The following is a 15,136-nucleotide window of genomic DNA, read 5'->3' on the forward strand; positions in this document are numbered from 1 at the left end:
AAATGTTACCGACAATGTAAACCTTAAATAAAAGCCTTACACTATATTTTTGGCATTGGTTTCGTGAAAAACGGACCCGAGAAATATTGTGTTGTAAAGTATTTTCATTAGACTCATTAAATCTATGTAGGTATATTTTTAATTACAAGAAGTTGTCGGTGATTTCGGGTAAACATATCACAACAATACTTAAGTCATTACTTAAGCACAATCTTTCAAACAAGTTTATCTCATTAAAGGATAAAATGACACAGCATCGTACATGTGTTTACTTATTCTCTACGGTGATATTGATGGAAACATCTTTGGTCAATATTAAAAAAATAGTTCGAGTGCAAATATTGTACTCGAGTTATTACTTACGTATTTTTTGTTTGCTGCAATTGAGAAGTATTGTTGATCAATGATGCTTATCGACATACATAATGCTATTTTAAAAAAGAGAAAATGTATGTGATTTTAAGTCCGTGTATGTTGTTCTGTCGAAAACCTGAGAGATATTAAGAGACAACTGAAGTATTCTCGTGAAATTGGAACCTGAGCTTAATATGTATGTGTTCACATGGATGTTAATGCCTTTATCAGACAAATAAAAGAATATCTGTTTCAGCTAACCCGCCTCATCAAGCTTAATTCAATTAACTATTCATGTTGCAGTTTATAAATTTAAGGTTTTGCATTTTCATTTTTTTTTTGCACAAAATGCTTCTCAATAGCATGTTTTTGTCGCATCTATGAATTTAAAAAACGAAACAAACTTCCTTCCATGTTAAATTATATCAGTATGTAAGCAAAAACTCACAAGGCTTATAACATTAGATAGACCTTAAGCAAATAAGAGTTTAAAATTATTTACGCTCTAGTTATTGAATGGGTACATAGATGAATGAATAGTTCTTTCAGGTTACAACTCTTTCATTCTTACAAGCGTATCGGCCTGTATTGGTTTCCGATATCGACGACAAAAGCTCAAACATTAAATATGACACTTGAAAGGGCTGATTTAAAACACGAATAGATTTTTAGAGACAGTTTTCTTTACAGTATGATCTGTCTTCTTCGGATTAAGTTTATAAATATTGTCAGCGAATATATAATACACGGACTTAAGTTATCTTTATAGCATTTGCATGTTTTACCGAGTTTCACTTAAATAGCATTCTTGTTTGTAAATACATTTTTATAGATTTTCACTTCGCAATAATGATAAGTGAAAATGGCAATGAACCGTAAAGAAAATATTCAAGGCCAGGAAACGTCAACGGAAAAGAACAAAAATGAATGTAATGGGAAGAAAATACCAATCTTGTGTGAAGCATGCAAGTATGATGATTCGTTTGAAGAGGCAACGGGATTTTGTGTGACATGTTCCGAGTATTTGTGTCAGACCTGTTGTCGCGATCACAAAAGAAACAAAGTAACAAGAGAACACTCGTTGTTAAAGAATGATGATATTCCTGCGGACATAACGCCGTTTAAGACCATTAAGCAACTATCGACCTGCGATATTCATCCTGACAATGACATCGCATACGAGTGCGGAGACCATGAAGCTTTGGTTTGCGTTTTCTGTCTTAATGAGAGTCATCGGAAATGCGAAAATATCCATGATCTAGGAGTTGTTGATTCTGCTGATTCAGGTATTAACATGATGGCAGAACTTCAAGACAGAATACATGCGTTAAAAGCACAGCGGAACGAGATCGAGATTGAACAAGAAAAAAATAAAATTAATTTGCAATGCCTGGTAGCCAAATGGAAGGATAATATAACCGGCTTAGGAAATGATTTTGATACACAATTAAGCGAAATGTCACTCTCCGAGACAACGCAATTGAATGAATATATTGATGGCTGTCAGGAAATCGAGACGGATATAACTAGAAACAAAGCGTTGATCGAAACACTTATGAAACACGGAACAAAGCGACAAAAGGCTGTTGTTCTGCGACGAATAAACCATGCACGCGTTGATCTTAAAGATAAACTACAAAAACTCGAATGTCAGCGTCAACAAAGCATCGCGCTCATTAACGTGAAACAGTTTGCTGTTCTAACAATGATTGCAGAGTTATCGTTAGAAGAGAAGAGCAAATATAATACTGACACATTGGAACAGACCAGCGATGAAGTGCATGACGATTTGGATTCGGAAAATATACCAAGGGAGAAAATTGATGAATGCACACAAACGAGTTTTGCTGTCTCGAACTCTGACGCAAAACTAAGGTCCTCTAAGCCGTTCTCAGAAAGAGAAAGCGGACAAAAAATAACTTTGTTTAAAGTTAAAACAGAAACAGACACAAACACTTGTGGTATTTTTGCCATTAAATTAACAGAATATGGAGTTCTTGTTGCTGATCATCGTAACAGAAAACTTAAGCTCTTCAGTCGAACATTTGACTTAATTTGTGAACACTCGCTTCCCGGTCAGCCGGTAGACATGTGTTTTGATGGATCCAGTGCCTATGTCTGCTATTCAGACCTAAAGAAAGTGACGAAACACAAAATAACCGAAAATACGATTTTGAATGAAATGGAAACTCCAACTCGGCTCCAACCGATAAGTCTAACTGTTTTTAACTCCCGACTGATGATTTTGTTTGTAACTCAAGAGAACGTTGACAGTTCGGCAGCTGACGATGTTCAAATTGAAATCCGAAAAGGAAGTTCAATAAATGCCACCATCTCGTATGATTCCGACGATGATAGTTTTAACTATGTAAAAGATGCAAAGCAAGTTTTTGCATTAGGTAAGTCGTCCATTGTTTTCTCAGAAAACTGGCGGGTGTCCTGCTATACCGTCGGTAAGCAGACTAGAGAACTAATTCATCGACAATGGTTTTACCATTCACATGCCAATCAAATTCTAAAAAAAGCGAAAGGGGTTGCGAAAGACAGTGAAGGGAATATCTATATTTGCGGTGAAGATTCTAACAACATTCACCAGGTGTCGTCTAAAAACTACAAGCGTAACCGTGTGATTATCCCTCGCTGTGATCGTCCTGTTTGCATCGCCGTAGACGAACAGAAAGATAGACTAATAATCGGATGTCGGATTGGTGACTATTTGCAAGCGTACTCATTTAAATAGATTCTTTTTTGACGCACAATTTTATCAGACATTTTTTCTGAATATGATATACTATTTAGCGATTTAGATTTTTTAGTTGATAATTTGCCTTTTATTTGTATATCCAGGATTAATGTTTTGTTATTTCATAGCTTTCATGAACAGCTGCGTAATGATTCCAAACTGGCAACAATGTTTCGTCTCTTATCCTTTATTTATAACACAGAGAAACAAATTTATTAACAGCCTCAGTCCTGTCCTTCACGATATACTTTAACTCTTCCTATTCAGTGATAAAACAGTCTCCATCAGAACGCACAGGTTTATATATCAAATACAAAACGCTTTAAGCGTTAAATCCAGACCGACATGGAATACCCCTCGTCTCTGTTTAGGCCATAAAAAATGTTTGTTTAAGGTAACCTGTCCAAAATTTCTAGGTAGGGTAGGTAGGTTTTTTTTTCAAAATCTGTCGTAAGTTCAGAGTGTTTTCTTGCACATGGCAGTCTTTCCTACATTACTGTCATTGCCTGACTCTGTTTTATCATATAAACAATAATTCTGATTAAAATCTGCATCTATCCGCCCTTCGTAACTCTCTTTTCGCTAACGAATATTTTTTTTGCTCAGAAACGGAAAAAAATAGTTAGGGTCGGCGCATTTCTATAGGTAGGGTCGGGTTACCCGAAACAGACATATTTTTTAGGCCTTATACGAGTGACTTCTATCTTCATTCCGCTCTCGCTCTTGCTCTGGCTCTTGGTCTCACACTCTAACGATCTCCTTCACTCTTTTCAGCAATTATCTCATATTTTGGACATATCTATTAAACTTTACGGAAATAAATCCACAGTTTTGACCTAGAAATAATCCAGATTATTCTTAACACATTTGAAGCACAAAACATTGACACTGTTTCTGGTTTTAAAGCGTACCTTAAGTCGGATAATTCAAAACCAAATACTCTGTTATATTATGAAAAACGTCGATTACAGGTCATTCAAACTCGCTTACGGAACGAATGCAGTTCATTTAACCATCACCTTTTTGTAAAAAAAATGTTCCTTCTTCCTCTGTACGTGTGGAGTTCAGGAAACAACGTATTATTATCTTCTAATCTGTCCCCTTAATACTGACCAAAGAAGACTTCTGCTCAACTCTGTGGAGGCTTTGACTGACGTAACGCTTCGCAATTTACTATACGGTGATACTGCCCTTACAGAAGAAAAAAATAAGACGTTGTTCGATGTTGTTCTCCTCTTTATTCAAATGACAAAAAATATTTGATAGCCAGTGACCGTCACTCCCGCTTTCTAATAACTAACCCACCCAGGATTGTCTCCTTTCTATAAACATGTGATATTCAGCACCAGTAATCAGGGTCCAGTGGAAAATAGCCGAAGGAAGTAATTCATTTAAACATACCACCCTACCCTCATTCTTTTCTGTGAACCTCTTTTGTCGTCTTGTTCTGTTCTCAAACAGAGTTAGCGACTTTTGTTTTCGATAAGTGAAAATAAACTAAGCTTACTATAGAGTTGTATATCACACAAAATGTTTAACTTTTAGCTTCTATATTGTCTGTGTACGTCGTCTGTAAACATATCTTTAAATATTTAATAATATTAAATAAAGCCAAAACAGCACGTTAAACACTCCCACTTGAATCAATTAAACAATGTCAATATAATTGTGTCATATGCATTGTAAGCTGTGTGTATACGCTGATGAATAAAATATGTTTGAAATTAAACACCTTTGTCGATTCAATGGGAACAGTATAGAGACCTAGTAAAACACCCACAATTGTTTCGGTTACTTCTCAATTATGTAGAATTGATTGTTTAGTTAAGGCTTGTTCTTATTTATTCGAAACTTCACCATATATAAAATGTATCGTTATTTGCCAGTTTCAAAACTCATGACTTATAAATTAACTGTCTGATACAAATACTATTAACAATAAAATTATAAAACCCCATTTATACATTGCCAGATCCTATTTGCTGCTTTTATGACATTTATAAAGAATATTAGATCTTCAATTGCTTGACAAAATAGATCGCACATCAAATATTTTCAAAAACATTATGCGAATCTTTTAGATCGTCGCTTTGGTTCCATAAAGGTCATGCACTGGTACCTGGTTACCCGCCCGGGTAGTTACGTGTTGGCAGGAACTCCGCTACAAGTTTAGTAGTTCACCATATAAATATATATAATGCTTTCGTTCATCTTCGTATTGGAAATACAATTTATCTTTATAATCACATTTCATGTGTATATAATTAATTTAGTATATGTTTAAAAAACCTACATGTAAACATGATATATTTATTATGCTTTACACTCAAACTTATCCAAAATGAATATTGTGTAGCATCACTATTTGCAAAAATTTGATTACATTAAGTATTTGAATGATGTTAAGTCAAATGTATCTAGACGGGTAAGGAGTTTTATGGCGGTCCGTGTAGTTAGCGAATCGAGAAGCATTTGTTTGCGCTCAAGTTGCATGACGGGATACACACTTCAGTAATAACATCCAATATTGAATTTAGTAAAAACAACAACACGCAAGCTGGTGGAAAATTGTGAAATGACTCACTGGGACAAATGTTCCCACGACACTAACAGTTGAAATGTGTTCAAAGCATTGAGGTCACATGTGTACGGTACAACGAAGGTGACATGTATACGATAGCAAAGAGATGACAAGTGCGAGGTAGCATAGATGTGATATGTGTGCGGTACCACGAAAGTGATATGTGTACGGTAGCACTAAGTTGATATGTGTACGGTAGCAAAGAGATGACATGTCTGCGAGAGCATAGAGGTGGCATCTGATGGTAGCACGTAGGTGACATGTATACGGTAGCACGAAGGTGACATGTGTCCGATGGCATAAAGGTGACATGTGTACGGTAGCATGAATGTGACTTGTGTACGGTAGCATGTAGATGGCATATGTGCGGTAGCATAGTGATGACATGTGTACGGTACCTCGAAGGTGACAGGTATACGATAGCACGAAGCTGACATGTGTACGATAGCATAGAGGTGACATGTGTACGGTAGCACGAGGTTGACATGTGTATATCAGAATAGAGATGACACGTGTGCGGTAGCATAAAGGTGATATATGTACGGTAGCATAAAGGTAACATGTGTACGGTAGCATAGAGGTGACATTTGTACGGTAGCATAGAGGTGATATGTGTGCGGTAGCATACAGGAGACATGTGTGCGGTGACATTGAGGTGACAAGTGTAAGGTAGCATAGAGGTGACATGTGTGCGGTAGCATAAAGGTGACATGTGTACGGTAGCATAAAGGTGACATGTGTACGGTAGCATAAAGGTGACAAGTGTGCGGTAGCATAGAGGTGACATGTGTATGGTAGCATGGAGTTGACATGTGTATGGTGGTATTTAGCTGACATGTGTACGGTAGCATAAAGGTAACATGTGTACGGTAGCATAAAGATGACATTTGTACGGTAGCATAGAGGTGATATATGTGCGGTAGCATAGAGGTGACATGTGTACGTTAGCAGTAAGGTGACATGTGTACGGTAGCATAAAGGTGACATGTGTGCGGTAGCATAAAGACGACATGTGTGCGGTGGCATAGAGGTGACATGTGTGCGGTGGCATAGAGGTGACAAGTGTACGGTAGCATAGAGGTGACATGTGTGCGGTAGCATAAAGGTGACATGTGTACGTTAGCATAGAGGTGAAATGTTTACGTTACCATAGAGGTGACATGTGTGCGGTAGCATAGAGGTGATATGTGTGCGGTAGCATAGAGGTGATATGTGTGCGGTAGCATAGAGGTGATATGTGTGCGGTAGCATAGAGGTGACATGTGTACGTTAGCATAGAGGTGACATGTGTACGGTAGCATTAAGATGACATGTGTACGGTAGCATAGAGGTGACATGTGTGCGGTAGCATAGAGGCGACATGTGTGCGGTGGCATTGAGGTGACAAGTGTACTGTAGCATAGAGGTGATATGTGTGCGGTAGCATAAAGGTGACATGTGTACGGTAGCATAAAGGTGACATGTGTACGGTAGCATAAAGGTGACAAGAGTGCGGTAGCATAGAGGTGACATGTGTATGGTAGCATGGAGGTGACATGTGTATGGTGGTATTTAGCTGACATGTGTACGGTAGCATAGAGGTGACATGTGTTCGGTAACATAGAGTTGACATGTGTAAGGTGGTATTGAGCTGACATGTGTACGGTATCATTAAGGTGACAAGTGTATGGCAGCATGAGTAAATCTTGTAATCGTATAGTCTTTAATATTTTTATCAATTACAATGAATTGTGTGAAGCAAATATACATATGCATCTCGGCGCTGAAATGAAGGTGTCAAACATTGTTTTAACATTATACTTTTATAATGAAAACTACTCGATACCATTTATTTTCACTTCCCAGTCAGCTGGGTGATATCGTACGATGAACCGAAAGAAAATGAAGAAACATCACATACACAAGACTCAGACTTAAGGTTATAATGAGATTTAACAAGATAACAGCTCAAGGGGTTCTAAAGTAAAAAAGGGGGTCGTTTGCGGAAATTTAAGTGAAGGAAATGTAAGATGAGGAAAAAAATGGCGATTTGTGAAAGTATTTCGGTGTTTGTTTGTTTTGTGTTGTTTTATTTATTTTATCATTTATTTATTTTTAGGGGGGGGGGGATTTGCATCGGTATGTAAGTTTATATCGCAATATATATATACGCTTACCCTGCGGTCAGTCGTATTAGCTTCTCTAGTTTTTTTAATCTATGATTTTCTAGAGGCCTTCACAAAAAAGTTACTGAACGATAACTTGTTAACATAGTCAAGGTAGAAAATTGCGTGACTTAAAACTGTGTTTTTCTGTGCACTTTTTTTCTTTTCGACAGCATATGCACTTAACAATGGTACTATATGACCATTATTAGTATGATTAAACACTTTTTATGTCTGGCGTGGTAATTTGATGCCATTTTTGTTCGATGCAGAGTAAAAAAAGCATGCGTTAATATAAGTGTGTTCAAGACACGAGCTGTAAGCAACATAATTTTATTAATTTATAACAAAAGGCAACTTGTTACACAATAAGAACGTACTGCGTCTTTGTCGTGCATTTTTTTACAGATACACGTGTAAACTATTAGCTAGGAAATGAAACGTGTTGATTGGTTTACAGTTGAGCCGGTGAGACTATCAGAGGCACTTATAAGATGAAGTTTTGAAATAGCTTTTTTCCCAAATACCTACTTCTTTTTGTTTTTCGTGTGAAAACACTTTAATTATTACATCTATATGATACATATTAAATTATTTATAAAAATGAATTTTTATTAATATTTTAATAAGTTATTTATCGTCAAAAGAGACTAAAAGTAATATGACGTATCCTTCAAACGGGAAATTCTTGGTAATTTATTAATAGAAAACAAGCGACGGACCCTGGTTTTTCTTCCTAAATACTTAATATTTTATAATTGCAAGTGAACCCAAATATATCAGACATACATAAGACAAACATCATCATTATACTCATCATTATAGTAATCATCATCATCATCATCATCATCATCATCATCATCATCACCACTACCATCACCATCATCATCATCATCGACTTAATCTGAGGTACATGTAAAACATTAGTATGATTCTGTGTATGGCAATGTTTGCAGTTGACTATATTCGCTTATATACAATCCAAAAACTAAAAGATATGTCAACCTTGAAAAAAAATGTTAGAAACCAAACAAAAACTAATAACTTATGTAGGCAGGCTCATAAAAATCAACATAAGCAACAACGTAAGCGATTTTACTTGTGATCAATCGAAATGCTTAATGACGTTATAAATATTATAATATCCCCTAACTGTAGGCTCTTTTTCAAATGATATTTAGTCTTAGTAAAAGCCTGCTTGCTTTTTTTCATCGAAATACTAAATATGCAAAAAATACGCTTTTTTTTAAAAGACACCCTTTTCATGAAATATCGAATATTGTGTTTTAATGAAATTGTTTATATTAAAAGAATAGCATACATATAATAATTAAAGTTTACATTAACAAATGTCCTTCATACATGTCTTTTGTTAAAGAGGGTTCAGAAAACAAGAAAATACTGTCAGAAATTTCCTTCTTTTAAGTTAAGAGCAAAAGCTTGTTTTCAAAATACTATAAAAAGCAATGTTTGCTTAACTCAATTCATAACATTCGGAGCTTCTCGGCCATTTTTTTATCTCGGATGTATTTGGACGCTTTGCATACTAAAAAAGCGGTACGTTTAAGTCCGCTGCAAGTAGATCGCATAGTAATTGTATTTAGCTGTTAAACTTAATGACTGAACACTTGTGAATCTTAATTATGTTTGCACTTCACTGGCAATCGATTTTAACTAAGATCAATAAACTCTTAAACACTAAATTTAATTCATGATATAGTTCAAAAAATTACAAACTACTTCAACTGATGTACCGCCATACATCCGAGGTTGTTTTTGATAAAAATGGCCGAGGAGTTCCGAATGAATTCACAACTCACAATTGCATTTTTTCTCTCATGTGTACACTCTCATATCTATTTGTCGATTATTTTTAAATGAGAAATAAGAATCCCAGTTTCACTTCTGCTGCTTCTTTTCTTGTGCATTATCATAAATGTCTTTCTCATCCCAATCCAGCATCACATGTCTTATGCCTATGCGACTCGTAAATGCCTCTCTGAATTACTTTTTAGATGAAATTAATCACATACATCACACGTGTTTGTCTCTACTCTTGTATGTATTATGAACCAGTCAATTATAACCACGGTCCCCTCAGACCCGGGGAATAGCGGGGACTTTGACTTTCGGTCCAGCCAAACCCTGGTAAGATCTCAGCCCTGCGGGGACTGACTGCTGGATAAATCCCCTCCAAATGCCCCCGAACCCCTGGGACCCTAGATTAGGCCCATTCCCCGCTATTGTTGGCGTGAAGACAAAACCACCGTATTTGCCCGTCACTGCGAGGCCACCTAGAAAGTAAAAACACGGCCCATTTCCTTGGCTATCCCCGGTATAACCCAGGACCTGGGAGGGCCGTGGTTACAATACACTGGCGCATTCGTATATGTGTCTTTAAACTATGTATTGGATAGAGCATGACCGGTGCATGTCTTTCATTCAGTTTTGGTTTTTAAATGATTCTGGTAAAGACTGTTTCAAGAGAGACCAGCAGAACATGCACCACGCATATACGGCTACTATCCAGTTTGTATTCGCATATTCCTCTGTAGATTACTTTTCTTAGATAAATCAGAACAACAAAGATCACACTTGTACGGCCTTTCTCCTGTGTGTATTCGTAAATGTGCCTGTAAATTACTTTTCACAGCAAAATCCGCATCACATGTCTCACACTTGAATGGCCTTTCTCCTGCATGTATTCTCATGTGTGTCTGTAAATGACATTTCTGAGGGAAAGCAGCATCACATGTATCACATTTGTATAGATTCTCACCTTTGTGCATTCGTATATGCATCTGTAATGAGTGTTCATGAGAGAAAGTAGCATCACATATGTAACACGTGAATGGCTTCTCTCCTCTGTGTTTTCTCTTGTGATTATGTAAGGCATTTATGTAAGAGAACATTTCATCACATTCATCACACATGTATGGCAATTCACCTGTGTGAATCCTTTTATGGCTCCGTAAAGTACTTTTCCGAGAAAAAGCCGCATCACACACATCACATTTGTATGGCTTCTCGCCTGTGTGTATTCTTTTGTGCTCTTGTTGAGATCTTTTCCGACAGAAGGTAGCCTCACACATGTCACACAAGTACGGCTTCTCTCCTGTGTGTATGAGATTATGTCTTTGTAAATTATGCTTCTTAGAAAAAGAAGCATCACAAATCACACACTTGTATGACTTATTTCTCTTGTGCTTATCCATGTGAAACTGAAAATAGAATACGTGTAAATGATTGTAAATTGTACACAACCAATGGTTTTGGAATTATGAAATTTGTCTTAAAACAACACACCATCAAACTAACATAATCGCGAATGGTTTGTATACAGTGGGGAAACGAGAAAACTTCATTGTGATATATAATAAGACTAAAGCCCGCTTGCTTAAAACTATCGTTAAATTAATTACGCTTACGATGAAGTGTAAGCATAAAAGGATCTAAAGTAAAACTCATATTATTCTAAATAAAAGTTAACGCAAAGGATCTAATGTAATAATCGTATTCATGAAATTTTACGAAACGAGGGAAAGCTGATCGTCCTGATTTAATTATTAATGACTATTTTATGCTACACAGTTCTTCATTTGCTTTAGTCGAAACTGACAAATCTCGGGTTATGCCCGTTCAATTTATAAGTAATTTTCATTGGCACGGCGACATCTAACACATATTTTAAATGTAGTTGTTTAATATAACAGTCGTGACAAAACTCGCACAAAAATGCCCATACCTGGAACAAATCCTCTGCCTATTTTTAAATGATGCAATGTCCGTTGAATGTAACAAGTACACTGGCACTTGTAAATAATAAAGAAGTGGGAACATCGCAAATAAGTTATAATCAATAATTGCTCATTGTCATGTTTTCACACATAGAAGCCAGATGTCTCATGATCTGCTCATTGTCATGTTTTCACACCTGAAATGTGATATCTCAAGTTCTGCTCTTTGACAGGTTTTCTCACCTAGATATCGAAATAACTTTGCGTCACCTTTTGATATGGAACTAATTACAAACTTAGTATACCAACGGTTTGTTCCAACGTTCCCAACCGCCAATTTTCTCTCTTACCAAATTATCACCAATTATCTCTTCGCACCTCAAACTTACCTGTATTTTCTATACTGATCAACAATAAATAAACGTCTACAAACATTTGCTGAGAATAAAGACCTTATAAATGAATTTCAAGCTGGATTTCGCTCAAACTACTCAACAACCGAAAATATGTTTGTACTGCACTGTTAATAAAAAATATTAAGTGCTAAAAAGAAGAAATTATTCTGTGCGTCTATTGTGACACTTCCCACATTCTGTTACACTGTGACACTTACAGGGGCCAGAGGGCAGAACTAAGGATTTCTGGTTTAGATTTTAATATAAACAATATTCTGAACCCCCGCAAGGCCCCCGAGAGATTTGTCTTCAGGTCACTTGTCAAATTCCTGGTTGACTGCCATATAACCGACAAGATTTAGACCTCATATAAAATTGTTGTGTAATGTAGTGTGTTGTATATTATTGGGGTTAGGATATTTTAATAAGTCAGGAACAGTTTATTTTATGTGTCGTTTAATAATGAACGTCATATCTAATTTAAGCTATCAATTATATATTTTTTAATTATGATTTATTTAATTGTTAGTTTTACCCATTTAACCGGCAGCTTTATCCTACCCAGGCCAGGTGTCAGGAAGGTTCCGTTCAGTACACCCAGATTCCTAGCAAAATTAACATAAAATTTTCTATTAGAAATATAATAACTAAATGAGTAATATAAAATCTTAATAGCCAAATATGTTTTGGCAATACATTTTTATTTATTTACAAATATCAGATCTATAGCACTAACAACTGTTTAAATAAAGAATAGTATTAAAACCATGACCGATCACAGGTTAATTTAAAGTTAAAACATTAGCCTTACAATTTTTTTAATAATCATTATAGTAATTACCGTGGGAAACATTCAAACGGTCACGTGACTCCCATCGATCAAGTTTGTGTGTACTCTCGTTTGTGAGAAATACCTATCGGTCAGAAGTATATATCGTACTCTCATAATAGAGCACACTTCTGGTAATAATAATAGTACTAGTAGTGCGTGTTTCATTGAACAATTAAAGTGAATATAAGGTTACACACCACCGTTGTCATTTCCTCTATAATTCAATGTGAAATGATTATTTTTAGACAGCATTTAAAGGCATTTCGAGCGAATGCAGACTATGATAAACATATATATTCTTAAAGTACAAGCTTTAAATTACCTTTTAAGCCAATAAAAAAGTTATTCCTAAGAATAATCTCTCCACTTGAAAAACAAACTCTAAAAATTGCACAGTCCGCCATGACAGTTTTTCCAAAATGACCTTTCAACTATAGGGCAGTAGTTTATGCTTAAATCTCTATTCTAAATGATAAATCAAGCAATAATAGATACTCAATGTACAAACGTTTCAGGAATACTGATATTTTTGATTTACAGTGTATTGAGCATGTGAAAACATGTCTATCAGTCATAAAAACATTAATTTTTTTATTGAAAATTTTCCACACAACGGAAGTACATATGATGCAATGGTGATTTCATACCTATAACGACAAACTGACCTTTTAATAGTTCGTCTGTTTATCCTTCCTCCATTGACTGGATTTGTCACGTGACACTTTCTCCTCAATATTACCTCCATTAGGGGAGAGTGTCAGGTAACACAACCAATGGCAACTCTCGAACTCGTTCTTCTCTCTATCCCGGAGCGAAAGAATAATTAATTAATGAAACTGAACGGAGCCATCCATGTAGAATAGCACAAACATTCACCCTTTTTATATTTTCATTTTCTATTATAAAACCCCACACAATTAAGGGGAGAAGGCTTCGTGGAGTTTGTTTCTATGTTGTTTTAATTATTCACCAGCCGTTGCATATAATCTATTTATCGTTCCTCCGGGTGAGAATCCATTTTTTATGTAAATAATGTATATAACATTTTAAAATACTATTTAAAATTTCAACAGTGGCCCTGAAAAGGATCGTTTTCAATTTAAAAATAAGTACAGTCTTTGTTTATGCCAGCATTAAAATACCATCCGGAAACGGTTTTAGTGTATATTTTAAATTCACCCTGGAGGATCAACCATTTTCTATTTTATTTATTTTGTTAATAAATCCTTGGCAAGCCTATCACATATTGTAACACCATATGGTGGAGTCTTATGCTGGGATTGGCTACATTCTCCATCCTGGTTTGCCTGATTACACACCGACACAAGCTCTACTGTCAATAAAGTATTAACTTGTCATATACTATCATGCCTCAATAAACCTGGGGCGGCCCCTGTGGTAAATTAACACTGGGCTTCGTAGATTCACTGTTCTATATTGCTACATACCAGCACCCTATTTCGATCCAAATTTAGTGAGAACCGGTGTACAAACCCCATGGGTAGCCCCAGGTTCAATAAGTCCAAAAAAATAAAAAAATAAAAACACAACAACAGTTGGACACTTATATATATATATATATATATATATGTGTGTATAACATACCTTTATCTTTTTTGTTGAATGTCGCTGTTGTATAACAAAAAAAAAGAGATAACAAAAAAGAAATCACCAATTAAAAATATATAATAATAATAGTATCATAAAATCCAGGCAAACGCACTGAGGCATAGTCCTCAGTGCAAACCAGCACATACCGCCCCCATCACTGATAGGGGTAGTTTAAGAAACTAGCTAGTGAGAAATCCGTCATTTTAAAAACAAAAAATAATTTCAAACTAGCTAGTTGATATAATGCCAAGGATACATTTTATCTAAAAACAAATATGAAACATTGATTCTCGTAGACTATTTTATAATTTAGACATCTTCTTTATATAAATGTAGGCTTCTTTCTAGTAGAATTTCTATTTATGTATTTGAAGTGTTCGATTTTAATATGTATGTGATAGATTCTTAAGACGTTATTTAAATATTGAACTTTTAACCGTAGATTTTTACTTATTGGAAGAATAACACACACACACGCACGCACGCACACACACACACGCATACACACACACACACGGTTATGGTCTTTGGTCGAAACTGTTTTTGTTATTTCTCAATGATGTAGAAATTGTAGTTTAGTTAGATTTGTTCTTGATAATACTGGAATTCACCATATATCAAATTTATCGTTATTGGTCAGTTTCGATACTCATGACTTATGATTAACTGTCTGATACAAATACTGTTCAACAATAATACTCCATTTATACATTGTCATATACTATTTGCTGCTTATATG

General features: G+C 35.6%; 1 protein-coding gene across 1 annotated transcript; it reads left to right on the top strand.

The window, feature by feature from the left end:
* The first annotated feature begins 1,216 nt into the window (after positions 1 to 1,216).
* On the top strand, positions 1,217 to 3,094 carry LOC128235549 (uncharacterized). The gene has a single exon (XM_052950362.1). It carries the CDS (start codon positions 1,217 to 1,219, stop codon positions 3,092 to 3,094), a length of 1,878 nt encoding a protein of 625 aa, XP_052806322.1.
* Positions 3,095 to 15,136: the final 12,042 nt, after the last annotated feature.

This window comes from Mya arenaria, chromosome 5 (assembly GCF_026914265.1).
Source record: "Mya arenaria isolate MELC-2E11 chromosome 5, ASM2691426v1".
Lineage (NCBI taxonomy): Eukaryota > Metazoa > Mollusca > Bivalvia > Myida > Myidae > Mya > Mya arenaria.

Bases quoted from the DNA above. Each gene is read 5' to 3' on its own strand.
- LOC128235549 (XM_052950362.1), top strand. From the start codon at position 1,217: ATGGCAATGAACCGTAAAGAAAATATTCAAGGCCAGGAAACGTCAACG.